The 20,985-nt window shown below is 46.8% G+C and overlaps 1 protein-coding gene across 3 annotated transcripts in view; it reads left to right on the plus strand.

Moving 5' to 3' along the window:
* Positions 1-20,985, plus strand: part of QRICH2 (glutamine rich 2) — a 450,378-nt gene that overhangs the window by 185,149 nt on the left and 244,244 nt on the right. For all 3 annotated transcript variants that reach the window (XM_085616929.1, XM_085616930.1, XM_085616931.1), the window contains exons 5-6: positions 4,145-4,898; positions 5,057-5,151. In XM_085616929.1, coding sequence (XP_085473055.1) covers positions 4,145-4,898; positions 5,057-5,151 — 849 coding nt within the window. The remainder of the gene's footprint in view (positions 1-4,144; positions 4,899-5,056; positions 5,152-20,985) is intronic.

The raw sequence follows: 20,985 nt of genomic DNA on the forward strand, positions 1-20,985 counted from the left end.
TCCTGAGCATTCAGCAGAAGCCCATTACAGTAGTCCACCTTGGATAGCACCAAGGAGGACATCAGGGTTTTCCCTGCAGACAGGGGAAGGTAAGGTAGTAACTTTTTCACTTTCCGTAGCGTAAAAAAGGAAGAGGAGACTACTGCATTGGCATGATTAGTGAAACTTAGTTTGTTGTCAAACAACACTCCTAGGTTTCTGACCTTTGAGACTGGGATGGGTGGGTTGCCCATTTCCGGTGGCCACCAGATCGGAGACCAAGATGGTTTTAGGTCTCCAAACACCATTACCTCGGTCTTATCGGTGTTCAGCTTTAGACAATTACTGTCCATCCAATGACTGATGGCTCTCATGCCCGTCTGAAAGTTGGCTGCCACTTCGGTCCCGTTTTTATGCACTGCCAACACCAACTGGGTATCGTCGGCGTACGAAGTCACTCCCATTCCGTGGGTTTTAATGACCCTCGCCAAGTCCGACACATAGATGTTAAAAAGTGTCGGACTCAGCGAGGATCCCTGGGGGACTCCGCAAGGCAGCACAAACGTTGGTGAATAGAAATTCCCCATCTTTACTGACTGTTCTCTGTTAGCCAGGAAAGAAGCCAGAAGCTCGGCAGCCTTGCCCTTTATGCCCATGGCTGTGACACGGTCGATCAAGATGTTGTGATCGACCGTGTCAAAGGCTGCCGAGAGATCAAGCAAGATCAGAACAGCCGAGCCACCCTGGTCCATGATCTGTCTGATCTCTTCAGAAGCCTTGATGAGCGCCGTCTCCGTTCCATGTCCTTTCCTGAACCCAAACTGGGTGTTATCTAACAGGTTGTTATGATCAATATAGCTAGCCAACTGTTTGTTTATAACTTTTTCAAGTATTTTTGATGGATAAGGAAGGGCTGCTATAGGGCGATAACTTTTTAATTCCAAGGTGTTAAGGGTAGGTTTCTTTAGAAGTGGCTTTATTATAGCAGTTTTCCAACTTTGAGGATAGTTTCCTGATTCACAGATGGTACTGCAGATGTTCTCCAGGATTGGTGCTACCACATCAGATGTTAATTTGATGATGGTTGGTGGGCAAGGATCAAGAGGGGAACCTGACATAGTTGTTTTAATGAGATCTTTTATTTCTGATAGAGATGGAGGGAGAAATTCATTCAGAGAGGAGGATGTGAGTTGTACGTTCTTGGTGCTATCTGAAAGTTCCCCAGTCTTGATGTTATTAAATTTATCAAAGATTTCTGTGACCTTGGTTCTGAAAAAGTCAGCCATTTGATTACAGAAGTCTTGGGTAGTCTCAGTAGTATTGGCTGTTGGTATAGTTGTTAGTGTAGCCACTACCTGGTATAGTTGCTTACTGGAGTTCTGTGCTTTTTCTATCTGTTCACAGAAATATTTGCTTTTTTCCAGTCTTAGCATCTTCCTGTAGCCTGATAGCGCCTGTTTGTATCTTTCTTTGTCGTTGTTGTCATATTTAACTCGCCAGCGCCTTTCTAGATTGCGGCATTTCTGTCTTTCTATTCTTAGCAGTTCAGAGAACCAAGGGGCTGATGGTGTTGGACGATTTAACCGCACTCTCTTTAGAGGCGCTACTTGATTAAAGGTGTCTGTAAGCCATTGGTTGTAGTTATTTGCTGCTAGTTGCGGGTCTGACACTTTGGATGGTTTAGTATTTTCAAGATTCTCGGCTAGTATATTCATATCTATGTTTTTCCAATCCCTACTGGGCCTCTGTTGCTTTTTTGCCGAGGGTTGATTTTTGTGTTTCTTGACACAGGCGTGGAAAACCACCACTGCATGATCTGACCATACAATGGGAATAACAGTAGGGGGGGTAATGGCCGGGTTATTCGTGAATAATCCGTCAAGGACGTGACCTGCTTTGTGCGTGGGTGAAGTAACCAACTGGTTTAGGCCAACGGCCTTGAAATCCTCAATCAGGCTCAGAGTATCTTTGTATTTTCTAAATGAAAGTTAAAATCTCCAAGTATTGTGAAGTCAGAGACTTCTGGCACTGTTTCTAATAAAGTGCTAATGGATTGGAGAAAAGGTGTTCGGGACGCTGGGGGACGATAGAGCAGAACCCCATTGAACATTTGGGTGGGGGAAAGCGTGATAGAACAGGATAATGTTTCAGCAGGGATGGTATCTGAGGTTCCGGTTTTTACTGCTAGGTTTAGCCGTAGAATTATGGCAAGGCCGCCCCCTTTTTTTCCAGCCGGTCTATCTTGTCTGACAATATAATAGCCCTCAGGGAGGGCTGTCACCAGATCGGGGTCGGAAGCCAAATCGGCCCATGTTTCTGTTATAAACAGGATATCCAATTTGTGTGCTGATATTAATTCGGCCACCTCTTCTCTATGTTTACACATAGATCTAGCGCTCACTAGTGCGCACTTAATGCGTGTGGTCTCATTACATGGTGCCCCTGGAGTTAGAGGTATCTGAGTAAGGGAATGATTGAGTTTAAAATTGCATTTAGGGCAGGCTATATGAATCACGTTGGAATACTTGTCTAGGTTAAGATGTGGGCAGTCCTGCCGAAGCATGGTGTTTTTAATCTCTAACAGATCGGAGGAAGAGTATTTCATTGACTTACTAGGATGGTGTGGTGGCTGGCTAGGAGTTTGGGCCCTGGGCGCGGGTCCGGCGCGGACTGGCGCAGACTGGCACCCCTTTGGCGCGGCTTCGGCGCGCCATCGTCGCGTCCGCTGCGCCCGTCCGCTGCGCCTCCGGCATGGATTCATGGTTTTATAGTAGGAGCTTGGGTGTCGGAGGGGGGTGTGGCCAACAGAGATGGGCGTGTCTCTAGGCTCCTCGCTCGTGGAAATGGCGGCAGAGAAACGAGCGTTTTATCCGATTCCAGCAAGTAAATCAGCTGATCGGCGTAGCTGAGGTGGGTGTCAGGGTTTGCTAAATAAGTCAGGCAGTTTTAAAATCACAACATACAATTTTTTAAATACGAAGGTTTCTGTCTGGGGCTCCCGGCTTCCGCCTCAGGAGTGACTCTGTCTACAGTTCAGGTGGTTAGAAACAGACCATCTCTCGATGGGGCATTCACTGCATCAAAATCTGCTACACTTTGGCAAAGAAGCAGTCTTCTGAAGGCTTACGAGCTCATTCTATAAAAGCAGAAACTGCAACTACTGTGTTAGCACGTTAAGTCCCAGTTCTGGACATCTGCCAGAGAGGGACGTGGGCATCCCTGTACATGTTCACCAAACAGTACTGCCTGGACATTCAGGTCCGCAAGGACAGGCACTGCGCCCATTCAGTCCGGCAGGACTTTTTAGTTTAGAATTTATTTGCAGCCCACCACCGGAAATGTAATGCTTGGGTAGTGGTAAGGAATCCGCGGCTAGATGTCTCAATCATATGGACAAGTTACTTACCTTGGGTAACGCCTTATCTGGTAGAGACAGTATCTAGCTACAGATTCCTTACCGACCCACCTATCCTCCTCACACTGCGGCCAAGTTTCTAGGTTCAAGGTTGTTCCCTTTCAAGGCCCTAATTTTTTCAAGCACACCAATAACTGTACTCTTCATGGCTCTGCGTTTCTGGCATGGAAAGTCGTGAAAAATAACTGATGTCAGCATGCCGAGGTTGTGCCTACATAGGTAACGCAGAATTCACTTCTGGCATGGACGCAACAGTTGATGTCGCACGCAGGTGACTGACGCCACCTACCGGTGCGCAGGGGCATTGCTTAAAGAAAAATCTTCTAGATCCAGTCTGACACCTGGGAAATTCAAAGGTAAAGACTTTGCGGCTAGATACTGTCTCTACCAGATAAGGCATTAGCAAAGGCAAGTAACTTGTCCTTTAGGTGGCTATACAAGTCTGTTTTTGCTGGGTTTTTGGCACTTTCACAAATGGGCACTGTAGGTCTAGGTTGGGGTAAATGTACTGGGTTGTAAAGGTTGTAGCCTTGCTCATGCTGAAACTTGCATATATCATTCTATTTTGTAAATTTCCCTATTGTAATACAATGTAGTTATGTGCATGCAATAATAGATTTTTGATATGAAAAATAAAAATGACTACCCCTTAAAGCTTGCAGAATATTTAGAACTAAAAAGACATGCAACTGTACCCATAGTCTAATCTCATGCCATCAACTTATTGCTCTCCTTTTGCTTGATCTGCAGGGTTCCCCTACATCTCTAGCCTCTGGCCAAGGTATACAAACAGGCACTGGAGCAGCTTCAGGAGCCCAAGCTCATGCTCCAGGAACCCAAGCACATGCTCCAGGAACCCAAGCACATGCTCCAGGAACCCAAGATCATGCTCCAGGGACTCAAGCTCATGCTCCAGGAACTGCAGGTGCTGCTCCAGGAACTGCAGGTGCTGCTCCAGGAACTGCAGGTACTGCTCCAGGAACCGCAGGTACTGCTCCAGGAACTGCAGGTACTGCTCCAGGAACTGCAGGTGCTGCTCCAGGAACCGCTGGTACTGCTCCAGGAACCGCTGGTACTGCTCCAGGAACCGCAGGTACTGCTCCAGGAACTGCAGGTACTGCTCCTGGAACCCTTGCTCCAGGAACCGCAGGTACTGCTCCAGGAGCCCCTGGTTCTACTCCCGGAGCCCCGGGGGCTGCTCCAGGAACTCAGCAGGCAGCAGGGGCAGATCCAACTCATCACTCCGAACATAGGTCTGCCCCAGATCATGCCAGCCCCACAGGGACAGAGCATGGCCACAGCCCTGCAGAAGGATCTCGATCTGACGCAAGCCTTTCCAGGGCCAGCAGTATCGCTGAGCGCTACAACGACACTGTCGAGGCTCTCCGTAACCTTGGTGGTCTGAGCGACCAGACGGCCTTACTGAAGCAGCTGATTGATGCTCTTGACCAAAAGAAGGCTGACCGCTCAGAGGTGAAGCACTTGAAGCAAATCACTGACATGGGTAAGTGAATCCATGCCTCTCCTTCAGGAGCACTCCCGCCCTAACTGTTTTTATGAGACTGGTCTATCTGATGAGAGATGGGCAGTGTCATTGCGTTTTACATCTGTACTCAAAACACTAGGTAGATGGCGATCACATCTTGTTTTCTATTGATGCAGCGAAAGAGAGACTGTCTAAGCTCCCCGATGACCTGGATAAACGACTTGCAACCTTCGAGAAAAACCTGGAAGAGACACAGGAAGACAGGCAAAAGGTAACAAGAGTAGGGTGTCTCTCTATGTGTGCAGCTCTCGAGAATACAAAACCTCCTTCACTGAAATGTCTATGCGACCCATCTTGTTTACAGGGTGTGGGTTCAGGGGTTCCATCAGCATCTGACTGAGGATTATATTCAGCAAGTCGCTGTGTGCATCGAAACACAAATTAAACCAGTAGGGGACATATTTTCATATAAGCTATGCAACCAGTTAGGCGTTGTCCGAACACAGTTCAGGGGAGCTCACATGTACATCTAACTGGTTTACTAGTCCAATTTTAAGGTGCTTACATAAAAGGAAAAGAAGAGGAATCAAGGAAGTCTTCTCAAATGTGAGGGTAGTAAGTTCCACAGAAAAGGGGCCAGACCGAAAATTAACATCCCCAAGCCTAGTTTCCTGAAAGCAGGGAATCAGGACATTTTGCAGAAATTTAGGGGATTTAGTATGCTGAACCCTCTGTACAATGCTAGGAATTTGAAAGAAACTTTGGTTTGAATAAGTAACCAGTGAAGGCTTTTAAAAATTGGTGTGTCATGGCTACATCTAGGGGTATTGGTTAGTATCCTTGCAGTATTTTTCTTCAACAATTTACAGTGTTTTAGGAGAGAGTAATCGCCAGGCCCATGTAGGTGACATTACAGCAGTGAAATCTTAACCAAGAAAAGGCCAATATTGACGGCAGATGATCATCTGTTCCAGGGTTTATCCAGTATGAAGATGCAAGCTGACAGTAATACCAAGGCCTAGTTATCTTGCTGAACAGTAGAATCAATGTTTACACCTACATTCTTCACTACTTTAGCAGGAGCGGGATAAGTAATCGTGGGTCCAGAGATCCACACTTCCACCCACAACCAAGATCTCTGTTTTGTCAGAATTGAGCTTGGTGAATGATCCATTGCATTTCAAAATCATGTATTAGAGGAGTTCAAACTCCTCAGTGACTACATGATCATTTCACTAGAGCAAAGGCACCATCACTGGTATTCCCAAAAACATTCCAATTGCAGATATGCGTAGGACAGCAATGAGGGCCACCTCGTGCTCTTTGCAAGCATTACATTCTGGATGGGTCTTCTAGGAAACATGGTTTTCATCTATGAAGTTGCGGCAGCTTGTTTGATCCGGCAGGAAGTTCTGGGCAGTTTGTTGTCTTGAAAATGCTTGGGTATATGCTTTCTCCCATTACTCTCTCAAAGCATTTATAAGTGAAATCAGATATCCAGCCAATTGGGAAGGTGGGAGAGCAGGACTGATGAGTATGGAAATATAATCTTCCTGGTGATTATGGTACTCTTAGTTTTTGCCCTCCTTATTTTACAACACCAACCTGGCTATTCTTCACTATTAGACAGCCTGCTGCAACTTTGTATGTTGGAAAGAAACATTTTGGATCTGGGTGCAGAGGATGGCAAAACTTGAGCAAGGCTCAGGCATGCTGTTGGATGCTGGTGTATGATGCCGCCAGAACTTTTTACGGGCCGAGTATTGTCAGGTATGGTCCAATGCTTTCTGTGCTGCATAAATTTCACAAAAGGGATCGAGATAGTGGAATGACCAGTCCCAAATCACAAGGAAGTTATGTTTTTCTTTTGTTTTTCACCAGCAAAAGCATGTCCCTTGGGAGGAGATTAACCAAAATTGCAGTAGTCTTTATTGTACACAGATGTACTCTTTCGCCTGTACTACATGCTCCAGAATGACTGAATATTGATTTACATAAAAGTTGTTGTGAAAAGCAACAAGTGTGTGGGACTGTTGAATGTTTTTGTGAGGCTATCATGTACCGTGCTGGTGCTTCATTCTTGACTCTTTGGCCGCTATTATGATGTCTCCTCTGGGGGACCTCTTATAGCTATTTTTAGTGAAGCCTCTGTGTCCTGCCAACATGCAGCAGCTGATGCCAGGCATGTGGATTACTAGAAATACCAGGCTTTGGATGTGGAAGTAATAGGCCAGTGTGTTTCCTGCTATCACAGTAGAGTAACTACTTAATCATAGTAAGCTGTGCTATCTGAGCCCTTTGGATAGTGTGTGATGCATCTCTGTGCCTGAGACATGCCGGTTGACAAAAGGCAGGAAGAGAGGACATGGATACCAGATTAAGGAATTCCTCCTTTCTTAAAAAGCTAGAGGACGGTCTCACTAGTTTAACAAAGAGAGACTTTTCTGAGCCTATTGTCACATTGTGAATACAAGATCCAGCCCTGAAGTGAGGGCATCTTGAGTGTCTGAAGTTATTGGTCTTCCTCGGAAGTCCATGCACCAACGTCTTGCAGCTGTAAAGTCACCCTTCTAGCATCAGTACCCAGGCATAGGTTACTCTAATTATATAATCAAAATTATTGTGGGTTCCTTGGGCTGCTTCCAAGTATTCCCACATTCCTTGTTGCTTAGTACTTTCTGACGCACAACTAGAAGCTTCCACATAACAAGAGAGGTGCCTCCAATAATGCTCATAATTTTCTCAGATACTTGATGCTGTCTTGAGTCCAGGCAGAGTGGTTAGGCATGGCAGCAAGCTGTGATATGTCTTTGTGCTTGGGTGATGTTTTCTTTCTGTGCAAAGCCTCTAGAAGCTCCTGGCACATCCCTCACCCCATCACTGCTTCTTTGTACTGCTGTACAAAGTATGTTGCCCGCACTAAGTATTCCCACAAAATGAGAAGGCTAGGCACCTGAATTAGGGTTTGGCGGATGGGTTACTCTATCACAAATGTCATCAATATCCCGTCTGCATTATTACAAGTGTGGTAAATTCTACGGCACTTGTAGTAAGGCAGACAGGATATCCATCATATTTGTAACAGACTAACCCATCTGCCATACTCTAAATCATGCCCTAGATTATCTGAAGTGCTTAGAGAGGTCCATTATAGGTTGCTAATTTATATGTTGCCTTCAGGTTGACTCTGACCCCAAATACTATAGACATTAGCTGTTTTATTAGTAAGCAGTTGGTAAAAGGCTATTTCCGTATGACCTAAAGGTCACTGCCTCTAGCAAACACCCAGGCATACTTTAATTTCTCATTCAGGCCCTTACGTGATTGTTATACACTCTGCAAATGTCTAGTCAGGGGCTGCTAATGTAGGAGAAAAGGAAAGATCTGCTATGGCTATTTGTACCAGTACTGCTGTGGTTTGTAAGCATCCTAATATCTCAGGGAGTCAGAAGTCTAGTGCTGGCAGGCGCTCACAGTAGATGGAGTCTACAGAGCAAGTCAGAGCTTCTCCGACAGTTAGCGTTCCCTTCATGAACATCAGTGGGAATACCTCCTGCCCTTTTGGGAGTAAATAGAACCCTTGTAGCTGAAATGGGTATCTTCAGGATTTGTACACGCATCTCCTTTGGGGTATTGCTTGATAGATTTCTGGCTGTGATCTGTAGGCCACTTGCAAAAATGATCCTTTTTAAGCGTGTTGGATTATCACAGTCATACGAGATTATGGCATGGTTTTCACTTTCAATGATCAGCCATCCTTTCTCGCCATCTAGTGCCTTACTAACCTCAAATTAACCTCTTTTTTTGATAAAGACTTCTAATTGCAGATTCCTCATCTTAGAATATTCACCAAGTATGAGACTGGATCCGGAAAATCTTGAGCAGTACCTTTGTGAACCCGTTGGTGGCGTTGGCAGATATACATTTAACGCTGTCCATGTCGAAAGTGACATGCATGGCTCATGTAAAGGCCCCATTCCGGTGCACTGATATCAGTTCCTTTCTTTCCATGTCAACTGTGCGGATTTGAAGAGCTACCTCGCTCATCTTTTGACCAACTTCTTCTATCGAAGGATTCTTTGTCTTCCCCCTCTCAACTTTGTGCTTTTTGGACCCGCTCCCGTACTCCTCCTGCTGAGCTTGTGGCCGAGTCTGCTCCGCGCCTCTCTGAATTCCCTGCAGCCGGAGCGACCCCTGACCAACTTAGGGAGTTCTATGTTGCCATGCACTTCATCTTTAGGCCACAGTCTCCCTCTGGTACGCCTTTGGGCCCTACAGAGCCAAGAGGTGTCTCATTTGGGATACCACGGGTGGGCCTGTGCCTGACACCAACTGGGCTCTCTGGATCCGACTCGTGACCGACTCCGGCCTTAAAGCCAGGATTCCATGCGCCACTCATTGATGTCACACAACGACATAGAGCCATTGCCCTATCTGTTTCCTAGATGGCGCCACCACAGAGCCATTCGACATTGACACCGGTTGTATCTCAATCGACTGGATCGGACACACTGTCTCCTTCTGACTTTTGGGATGGTGATGACGATGGCTATAGGTTCCCTGACCCAACCGATAACCTGGGCCAAGCCTACCATGAGGACAACTGGGAAATGCCAGTGGACTGGACATGTCTTCAGATTCTGGCTTGGTATCGCCTTTGGGACCTGTTATGGAGGAAGGCACATGGTGGTGAAGAGAATGGTGGAGGTCCTCAACCTGCAGCTTCCCTCCATCACAGTCAAGACCAATGGAGGTGCTTCAACCCTGGCTTTCCTCTGTGGAGCCCCTACTTCCCCTTAATGAAGTCCTCACCTCACGGACATCCTCCTGCACAGGTGTACCGGTGCACAGGATGATTGCCTCTCACCCCCCACCACACACCTGGGGACCTAGCTTTCCTCATCCAGCACCTCACCCTAAGAGCCTGGCGGTGCAAGCCTCAGCCGGAAAAACTCAACACTAGCGCATTCCCTACCACTCCACCGAACAGGGAATCCAAAATGCTGGACACTTTTGGGAAGAAAATGTTCTCTTCTAACTGCCTAGCATTGAGGCCAGTGAATACCGCATGTCTCTTGGGCCATACTCACACCTTGTGGGACTTGGTTGTGCAAGTGCTGCCCATGGTTGCGGAGGATGACTGGGTCATACTGAACCAGATCATATTTGATGGCCGTGATGCAGCAAAGTTCACCATGCATTGTGTATTGGACACCACTATATCGTTGGGCAGGGCCATCTCGTTCACTGTGGCACTCGGCCTCCAAGCCTGGTTGAGATCAGCTGACTTCTCTGGGGATGTCCAGTCTGTAGTGATGTACATGAACATTGATGGTTTCTGCCTGTTCGGCGAAAAGGTTGATACAGTGCTTGAGTGCTTTCAAGGAGAGTCGGCCACTGCTAGGTCATTGGGAACCTCCCTGGCACTGCGCCAACCGCACTCTTCCTTTCACCCATTTTATGGTTACAATAGGGGCTCCCAGCTGCATCCACAATTTCAACTGTATCCCCAAAGTCATCAGCCTCCCAGTCCTTTCGTGGCTAATAACGTGGTTCCCACAGAGGACGTGGGACTCAAAGATAGCATTCTGTCCAATCCCCACCCCTCCAGCTGCTGCAGTCTCCAAGCCCCTTTAGCATGGCCTCAACACAGCACGGTCACCCTGTTAGCGTCAGGATGAGGCACCACCTGTCCTAATGTTAACCAATAACATCACACAAGCGGGTGCTTCAAATTGTCCGACAGGGTTACTCTCTGCCATGTCTGGAAACCCTGCCACCATTCTCAGCTCGAATGATGGTGAACCATCTCTCCTTGTTACGTGAGGAGGCGCAAGCTCTTTTGGTCAAAGGAGCTATCGAGAGGGCATCAGCATCAGAAGTAAGTTGTGGTTGGTATTCCCGCAACTTTCTGGTGTTAAAAAAATACAGAGGTCTCCACCCTATCCTAAATCTTCACCCTTTCAATACCTTCCTGCAAAGGAAGAAATAAAAAATGCTCACCATGGCCTAGGTCTTGTCTGCCATGTATCCCGGATACTAAAGGTAGCATTGGATCTTCAAGACATGTATTTCCACATTCCTGTCCTGCAGACCCACAGGCGTCACCTGCGATTTACTGTAGCCAACAGCATTTCCAGTTCGCTGTGCACCCTTTTGGCCTAACTAGTGTCCCTCAGGTGTTCACAAGAGTGATGGTGGTGGTTGCAGCACAGCTTCGGAGGTCCAGGGTTCCAGATTTTCCCTACCATGATGACTGGCTGCTGAAGGGGGATCGGCACAGGCAGTTATCACTCATCTCCAGACTACAGCAAACCTCCTCCATTTGTTGGGGTTCATTATCAATGTGCCAAAGTCACGTCTGACTGCTTCTCAAAAGTTCCCCATTATCAGAGCAATTTTGGACATGGTGCAGTGTTGCACTTACCCTTCGGAGTGAAGAGTCCAGGACTTTCAGACTATGATGCCAATGTTTCATCCTCAGACCTGGATCTCAGTGAGACTAACTCTGCGGCTGCTGGTTCTGATTCCCCCCTGCATCCTGCTAGCAAAGTACGCCAGGTGGCGATGCAGGCTCTGCAGTGGGACCTAAAGTCCCAGTGGGCACAGCACCAGGGTATTCTCTCTGACTTGGTCCGTATTTGGGAGGAGAGTGTTAAAGACCTGCAGTGGTGGTTGCTGGATCGCGATTGGGTCAGCTGCAGAGTCCTCTCTCTTCCCCACCCAGAGTTGACAGTGGTCACCGATGCATCACTTCTGAGATGGGGCAACCATCATAGTACCTTAGTCTCTGGTGGAGGTACAGCTCCTCATCAACCTTCTAGAGCTGAGGGCTATCCCCTTGGTGTTGAAAGTCTTCCTACCATCAGTAAAGTGAAGGGTGGTCCAGTTGTTCATGGACAACACCACTGCCATGTGGGACTGCCACAAGCAAGGTGGAGTGGGGTTGTGGAGCCTGTGCCAGGAGGCTCTGCCTCTCTCGACATGGCTGTAAAGCCAGGAAATGTTCCTGGTTGCACAACCCCTGTTTGGATCTCTGAATGCCAAGGCGGATGAACTCAGCCGTCGATGCCTTGCAGATGATGAATGGCGTCTGCCCGTGGAGGTGGCGCAGGATCCCCTGTCACAGCAGCAGGGCAGATTCGTGCACCCGAACCTGTACACTCATCACCTTCAAGCTTGGAGGTTGAGCAGCAACAGTTGATTGTTTTCAGTCTTCCTTCTGAAATCTGCAATGTTGTTCTGGCAGCAAGGCATCCTTCGACAGAAACTGTTTACGCTGGCTGTTGGGACAAGTTTGTGGCTTGGTGCTCCTCATGACAAGTTGATTCAATTTCTGCCTCTCTATCAGATATACTGTTGTTTGCGTTGTCTTTAGCCCAGCAGGGCCTTGCCTTTGGCACAGTTAACGGTTCCCTTTCTACTATTTTGGGTTTTTTGCAGTTGCAGGATCAGCCTTTCCTGTTTAAGTCACCAGTTGTGACACCTTTTCTCACGGGCTTACATCGTCTGTTCCCACCTACCCCTTTTGTTGTATACCAGTGGGACCTTAAATTGGTCTTAACATACCTTATGTGTTCTACATTCAAAAACATGCATAGCCGTCCTCTGAGACTTTTGACGCTTAAGTCTTTTAGTGGCAATTACTTCAAGCTCTTTTTATAAACACTATGTACAACATCTTCTACCCAGATAAACTGATTCTTCGAACTCGTGCCTCCTTTCTGCTGAAAGTGGTGACTCCTTTCCATGTCAGCCAAATCATCATGCTGCTGACATTTTTCTCTCCACCTCATCCTTCCAAGGAAGAGGAAAAACTCTATTATATCATCTCAAGCTTTATTTCGGCAATTTGACCCATCAAAATTCCTTATAAAAGTGCACACATTAAAATACAAGTACAGCTAAGAAGATAAAACAGTAAAAAATGTAGGAACAAACTGCATTCTTGTGGCCGGTATCCAAGTGTCCAGATTCGATTGCAAGAGGGATCATACAGATGGACAAAGTGCATAGTGCAAGAGTGTAAAATGCATAGTTGTGCATGCAGTGGCCTAAGACCCATTTTATGGTTACAATAGGGGCTCCCAGCAGTGGATGGAAGACACGCTTAGCAACCAATAGAAATGGCCATTTCTGATGCAGGGTGGTTCATATAGAAATACACGATGCATAATTGTGCGTATAGGAATCTCAGTAGGCAGCAGATTGGTAACAGCCTCAGCGGCCAGTGAGACAGGGTGTTTCTAGCACAAAAATGTGTCCAGTAAAATGGATGAAAAATTCAAAGGTATAAAGTGCAAGATAAACATGAAATACATAATGAAATGTGCTAGATCCACTAGTAGCCGATAATTTGACAATAATCCCAGCACAGCTGGTACAGCAATAGCATTGTGTAGGATTCACAATAGTCGATGATACATGTGCTATTGAGCTTGTGCTCTAGGTTCAACAATTTACCATGGGGCAAGAAGGAAAGCACAGTGAGGACACACCGATTCCCAACCCTACAAAAATATCTAGGGGTTCGCCATGAGCGTTGGAAATAAACAGCCCCCGTACAGTGCAATGGCGAGAACAAATCCTACGCTGGATCATAGAGTATTAGCGTGTGCGCTGGTGTTAGAAGGAAGGAATTAATCATTTACGCCTCAATTGCCATGCCCAAGAAGTTTGCCACTGTACAAACAACAAAAAGCGGGTTTGGATCAGTCCTCAGGATCCTGAGAGCTTCAATATGTCTCACGTGCCCTTTTTGGCACAGACTGGTCCTAACCAAGACCATCTTAATCTTTCATATGCAGGGTAGGCAAACAAGAAGTAAGCAACAGATTCCCTCAAGGTCTTGGATCGGGCCGGTCAAGGGTGACTCAGTGGAAGCCGACCATTTTGTTGTAAATGTGATAAGAGGTAAAGTTCCAAACCTGATCTGTATGTAGAGCTATCTGTCAGTGGGGTCGGCAATGAGATCCAAGTAAGGTTCATAGAAGCTGGAAAGCTTGAACGTGGTGAGTTCGAGGGTCAATGAGCCCCTTGTTAGATGGATGTCTGCATTTTGGGTAACCCAGTGCCAGTATAGCTTGCTGATTTTTTCCTTGGAGGTTAAGTTAGTAGTAAGGGGGGACAAACTGGTTATTCAAACTTGTGCTTTGGTATGTATTCTAAGGTGAGGAATCTGAAGTTAGAAGAGTTTATCAGAAGAACAAGTTACCTTCGGGAATACTTTTTCTGGTAGAGACACGATTTAACTACAAATTCCTCACCGTCCCTCCCATCCTTCCCATCCCGGAACTTGGCTCTTCACCTAACAAAATCAGTTAGACTCTGCACACGGGTAAAAAATCATTCTGACGTGGCCCCGTGGTTTTGGGGCAGAAATTGTCACAAAAGTAGGTGATGTCAAAGCACCGGGACTCGGGCAACGTTAACGCAGAGCTGACAGCACCACCTACAGGCACACAGAGGTATTGCTCAAGATTTACCAGATCCAGTCTGATGCCATGGCAATGTTCTAAAGTGAGTAATCTGCATTTGGATAGAGTCTCCATCAGAAAAGTGCTACGGTAGGTTACTCCTTCTTTAGGTTGCGGGGTCTTTACCATTTAAACTTCATCTCTCCTCTCTCATCGAGGAGGTATTCTCTTCTTTCTGATTTTATGCCCATGGTCTTAGACTTCTTGGTGGTTTTACAGATTATGGCAGCAAATTCTACATGCTTGCTCTACTTCTATCTCGAAATATTCCTTAGTCTCTATTTCCTCCACAACAGATAGCAGAGGCTCTAAGTTCTCTTTGGTCTTATTTACGAGGTGCATGTATTAAGGGGATTCATTGCTTCTTTGTACATTTCTCCATTATCTTTACTTTTCTCTTTAGGGGTCATATTAGTTCTGTATGTCATTTTCTGTTCACAACACAAAGAAGAAAGCCGCTTGGACAATAACATTTAAAGAGGATCTTAGTGTAGCTTATTGTTACAAAAAAAAAATATCAATATAGTGGGTCAGTCACACTAAATATATCTCAAATAACATTTTGACCTGGTGGATGCATGGAGGTATCACTGCGCGTGCCGTGAAGGGTACACTCATTATTCAGCACCCCATAATACCTGGACACGGTTGGACTACTGGTGCTTGTCCGCTGGAGTGGCGGTGTGGGTTGAAGTGGTTTCTCATTTGCCACACGCACTATCGGACCATTCCCCGGTGTTGGTTAAACTGTGGATCCCTAGGGCAGGGGGTGTGGAGCTTCCCTGGCGATTTCCGGATTTGGCTTTGAGGGATGCTGTTTTGTAACTGAACTGGGAGAGGCGATAGTAGAGTATTTTTCGATGAATGTCGGGTCAGTGGATTCTAAGGCCACCCTATGGGAGGCATTCAAGGCCTATGTGAGAGGGGTGTGCATTTCTAAAAATGCAGGGGTGTTTAAGGCACTGTGACGCACGCTTGCCCAGATAGAGGCGCAGCTCCATGAGGTAGATTGTAGTGCAACCAGCTCTAGCCCCCCTGATATGCACAAACGCGCTGCATTGTTGACGCAATTCCATGAGGCTGCAGAACGAGAGGCGCATTTTCTGGGACAATATGCCATCGCTAGGCGGTATGAGGAGGGTGAAAGGCCTGGCAGAACATTGGCCAGGCTGATGCAACATATCCATAGGCCAACCTACAGAGATGAACTCAACGGTGAGGATGGTGAGCGGATCACTGGTAATGTGGGGGTATTACGGGAGGTACTTAAATATTACATAACATTATATACCTCCAGGACTGCCAACTCCCCTGCGGACTATAGGGATTACCTTGATGAGGTCTCCCTTGTCTGGATGGACAAGGCTCACCAGGAGTTCTTCGAAGAGGCTTTTACTGAGGATCAGGTAACGGAGGCCATTAACATGCTAGACGGCTCTAAAGCACCAGGCTTGGACAGCTCCACGGGCTGTTTTTAAAAAAAAAACAGAGATCTCCTTGTGCCTCATCTCATTGATGATGCCCACCCTGAGAGATGCCGTCATAATATTATTGTCCATACAAAAAGAAAGAGGGAGGGGGGGACCGGGAGCTAGTTATGGTCCAGTGTCTGTGCTCCGAGTTATAACTGTAGTATTCCAATGGAGACACTGTTCCTGAAGAGACGAAGGGAGAAATGAAACGAAAAAGTCTAGGCTAGTATTAGGCCCAACTACCTAAGGATAGGGGAGGGCATTCCTTAGTTTCTCATGTTGCCCTCACACACCCCGAAGGATGTCATGCTTCATCATTGGGCGTTTGCTCCTCGTCGGGCCGGCGCTGCAATGCCCTACGGGTCCCCCGAAGGGTCGCTTTAGCGGAGATCTTTTTGAGAAAACGCCGTTTGGTGCATGCGGGTGTGTGGTTTGGGTCCTAACAAAAAAAGAACTATGTGGTGGTGGAGTGTAATAGTGAAGTGGTATCCTAAAAATGTCTAAGGGTTACTAGGATAAAGTTTAATGTGAAGAGCACCCTTGACATAATAAAAGACCCGTAGGTCGGTTGTTACCTTTTTGAAATTAATGTATCAATGGGTAACAATGTGTGTGGTCAAGCGGTCGACATGTTTCGCGCCCCAATGGTCCGAAACAAAGGATCCCTGGCGCTTCTTCAGGACCAAAAAAAGTGAAAGTGCAAGTGCTCTAAGGGATACTACCCTCAGTTTGCTATCCGGGCGAACACTCCGAAGTTGCACTGCTCTCTGTGTGAGAGTCAGGTCGCACCAGGATAGACAGCCTAGGAGAAAGTAGAAACAAAGAGAAAGGAGAACATCCTACTAATTAAAGATTGTTCACCTTTAGAGATATTCACAAATGAGTGCATCATCAAAGTATATACAGATTATATACAGAAGGGATATCACCTCCACCCACGGGTGGTGGCGTAATGGGGTCTCAACGGTAAGCTAACAGGTGCCTAGGCCAGGAAAACAGGGGGAGGGCCTGGGAAAAGGCAGTCCGTCGCCGACCGGAGTCACCCATATGTGCAGGCACTCACCGTGGAAGAGGTTGAACCAAACGTCCACAGACTGAATTGGCATATATTCTATAGGTCTTAGATCACGATTGTTACTAAGATATATTCCAAGCACTCACCTAAAGGCACGGAGAATAATGCTCCATAGGTTAGGGGACGAGCGTACACACCTTCTAGTGCTGTGAATAAAGGAATAAATGACAGGCAACTGCTAGTCAAACCAACTCCTATAGATTCCCAAGTGGTCTGAGCTGTCTTATGCACCGTATTAAATAAATAGCCAGTTTCCTAAGTGCTCATAAGAGCGTTATTACTCACAGTTTTGCTCCGGCGTGGCCTCTATACCACCTACCCCAGTCGTCCTCCTACCTGGAATGGAGAAGAAGACAACTCCGCGTTTCTTAAGTACTGCCCGTGTTGACTTAATTAGGGCGGGCTCTGTATCCGGTCTTCAAACGAGGAGCAGCTGTGTTCTCCGTAGTGTCTGTTGGCCGCGCATGCGCAGAGGGTAGACAGCTGAACTAGGCGCATGCGTGTATCTAGAGAGCGTGGTGCTGGTTCACGTCTTATTGTTGCCATGGTTACGTGTCTGTAACGCACTGAGTGTTTATATAAAATTAGCTAAACAGTGCTCGTGAACTATCTAAAAACGCTACAAAAAGACCCATCTGGTGTAATACACGAGCGGTCATAATGTGAATGACTCGTGTAATTAAAAGCGCCTCTTGGTGCCATCGACGTAAAGTCAATAGTGGACTCGAGACAGAGGTATGATTGAATGCGCGAGTCTAGGGGGGGATGGAGGAAGGTGGGGGTCAGAGGGGGGTTATTTATGTTTATTATTCTGTGACAAGTGGCCCAGGAAACCTACTCTCAACCCTCTCACTTCAGAATGATGCTCAAAGAGGAGAGGTATCGCGAGGGTAGGGGGGACCATAGGGCATAGATGTTGTGCGGTGGGACCTCGTAGTCCGGTAATCATGGGTGTGTACTACTGGTTTCACTGTTGATCCCTTATATAAGGTTATAGTTCAGTCCATGGTATATCGTCGTTCAGGCCCACTTCATTGGTCCGGAGGCGATGTACCCAGCGTTGTTCTCTACGTAGAAGGGTGTTGTTATTCCAATGTTGGTTGTTTTCCAATATTGTCCACTTGATGTCATCACATGTATGTCCTTTTTCCATGTAATGGTTCGTAAGTCTGGTTGCTGTTCTCCCCCGTCGGATCGTGCTTCTATGTTCGCTTATCCTTAGTTTCACCTGTCTAGTGGTCATCCCTACGTAGCGCAGTGTACAGGGGCAGGTGATGAGGTACACACAGTTTTTTGTATTGCAATTCGTGTGGCTCCGTTGGTCCCACCTGATTTTTTCCAGCTCCAGGTGTGTAGTATGTTTGGTGAAGGGACATGCACTACAGTTGCCGCATGGGTAGTGGCCTTTGACAGCAGGGAGGGACCATAGGGTGGGTTCCTGCCGTATGGTCTTCACGCGTGGTCTCGTGTTGATCAGTTGGTCCCGTAGGTTGGTGGTCCTTCTGAACGCAAATCTGGGGCGCTCCAGCATGAGATTACCTGTGTTCAGAATTCTCCAGTTATGGTTCACGATGTTCTTGATTTGGTTTGATAGAGGCGTGAAGGTAGTGACACAGGTGATGGTATTGTCGGCTTCCTTGGTCTTTTCTTCTAGGAGTGCCTGGCGGTTGTTATTCCTGGCTCGTTTGTATGCACGTTGTATGACCCTGTTAGGGTAGTGTCTTTCTTTCAGGTTTGATGTGAGGGAGTTAGCTTGAATGTCATATTCCTGGGTGTCACTGCAATTCCTGCGGATCCGTAGGAACTGTCCAAAGGGCAGATTTTCCCTCAGTGCTTTGGGGTGATGACTGTGAAAATCAAGCAGGCTGTTGCAATCAGTCATTTTTTTGTAGATGGTAGTGTTGAGTTTACCCCTCTCAAGGGTAATAAGAAGATCCAGGAAAGGGATCTCCTTAACACTCTCCGTTTTGGTAAAACGTAGGTGAGGGTTCAAGTTGTTAATCCATGTGTAGAATTCTTGGCAGATCTCCGTACCCCCCTTCCATAGGATGAGCACATCATCGATGTATCGTTTCCACGTGATCATGTTCTCTCTGTAGGGGTTATTCTCAGTGAAGATGTTAGTAGCCTCAAAATGCGCCATGTAGAGCCCTGCTAAGCTCGGCGCAAATGTGCTCCCCATGCTGGTCCCTTGTATCTGATGGTAAATGGTGGTCTTATACATAAAGAAGTTGTTCTTCAGGGCCAGCATGATCAGTTCCGTGATGAAGCTCGCAGGGGTGTTGGTGGGTAAGTCTGTTTCGAGTAGGAGTTGTTCCACTACTTCGATTGTTGCATCTTGTGGAATATTTGTATATAATGCCTCTACGTCTAGAGTTAAGAGGAGGTCAATGGGCTCGGTGTTGTTCTCGTTGATCTCTTGTATCAGGTTCAAAAACACCCTTGTGTATTTTGGGTAGTAGGTACTTCTACCTACTACCCAAAATACACAAGGGTGTTTTTCCACCACCAGGACGACCAATCGTCTCTGGGATAGGCTCGCTATTGGAACCTCTGAGCAAATTCAGTGACTTTTTTCTCCGACCTATGGTACAAGCAACTCCGGCATACCTAAAAGACACCAGGGACGTCTTGAACCTGATACAAGAGATCAACGAGAACAACACCGAGCCCATTGACCTCCTCTTAACTCTAGACGTAGAGGCATTATATACAAATATTCCACAAGATGCAACAATCGAAGTAGTGGAACAACTCCTACTCGAAACAGACTTACCCACCAACACCCCTGCGAGCTTCATCACGGAACTGATCATGCTGGCCCTGAAGAACAACTTCTTTATGTATAAGACCACCATTTACCATCAGATACAAGGGACCAGCATGGGGAGCACATTTGCGCCGAGCTTAGCAGGGCTCTACATGGCGCATTTTGAGGCTACTAACATCTTCACTGAGAATAACCCCTACAGAGAGAACATGATCACGTGGAAACGATACATCGATGATGTGCTCATCCTATGGAAGGGGGGTACGGAGATCTGCCAAGAATTCTACACATGGATTAACAACTTGAACCCTCACCTACGTTTTACCAAAACGGAGAGTGTTAAGGAGATCCCTTTCCTGGATCTTCTTATTACCCTTGAGAGGGGTAAACTCAACACTACCATCTACAAAAAAATGACTGATTGCAACAGCCTGCTTGATTTTCACAGTCATCACCCCAAAGCACTGAGGGAAAATCTGCCCTTTGGACAGTTCCTACGGATCCGCAGGAATTGCAGTGACACCCAGGAATATGACATTCAAGCTAACTCCCTCACATCAAACCTGAAAGAAAGACACTACCCTAACAGGGTCATACAACGTGCATACAAACGAGCCAGGAATAACAACCGCCAGGCACTCCTAGAAGAAAAGACCAAGGAAGCCGACAATACCATCACCTGTGTCACTACCTTCACGCCTCTATCAAACCAAATCAAGAACATCGTGAACCATAACTGGAGAATTCTGAACACAGGTAATCTCATGCTGGAGCGCCCCAGATTTGCGTTCAGAAGGACCACCAACCTACGGGACCAACTGATCAACACGAGACCACGCGTGAAGACCATACGGCAGGAACCCACCCTATGGTCCCTCCCTGCTGTCAAAGGCCACTACCCATGCGGCAACTGTAGTGCATGTCCCTTCACCAAACATACTACACACCTGGAGCTGGAAAAAATCAGGTGGGACCAACGGAGCCACACGAATTGCAATACAAAAAACTGTGTGTACCTCATCACCTGCCCCTGTACACTGCGCTACGTAGGGATGACCACTAGACAGGTGAAACTAAGGATAAGCGAACATAGAAGCACGATCCGACGGGGGAGAACAGCAACCAGACTTACGAACCATTACATGGAAAAAGGACATACATGTGATGACATCAAGTGGACAATATTGGAAAACAACCAACATTGGAATAACAACACCCTTCTACGTAGAGAACAACGCTGGGTACATCGCCTCCGGACCAATGAAGTGGGCCTGAACGACGATATACCATGGACTGAACTATAACCTTATAT

This window comes from Triturus cristatus, chromosome 7 (genome assembly GCF_964204655.1).
Source record: "Triturus cristatus chromosome 7, aTriCri1.1, whole genome shotgun sequence".
Taxonomy (NCBI): domain Eukaryota; kingdom Metazoa; phylum Chordata; class Amphibia; order Caudata; family Salamandridae; genus Triturus; species Triturus cristatus.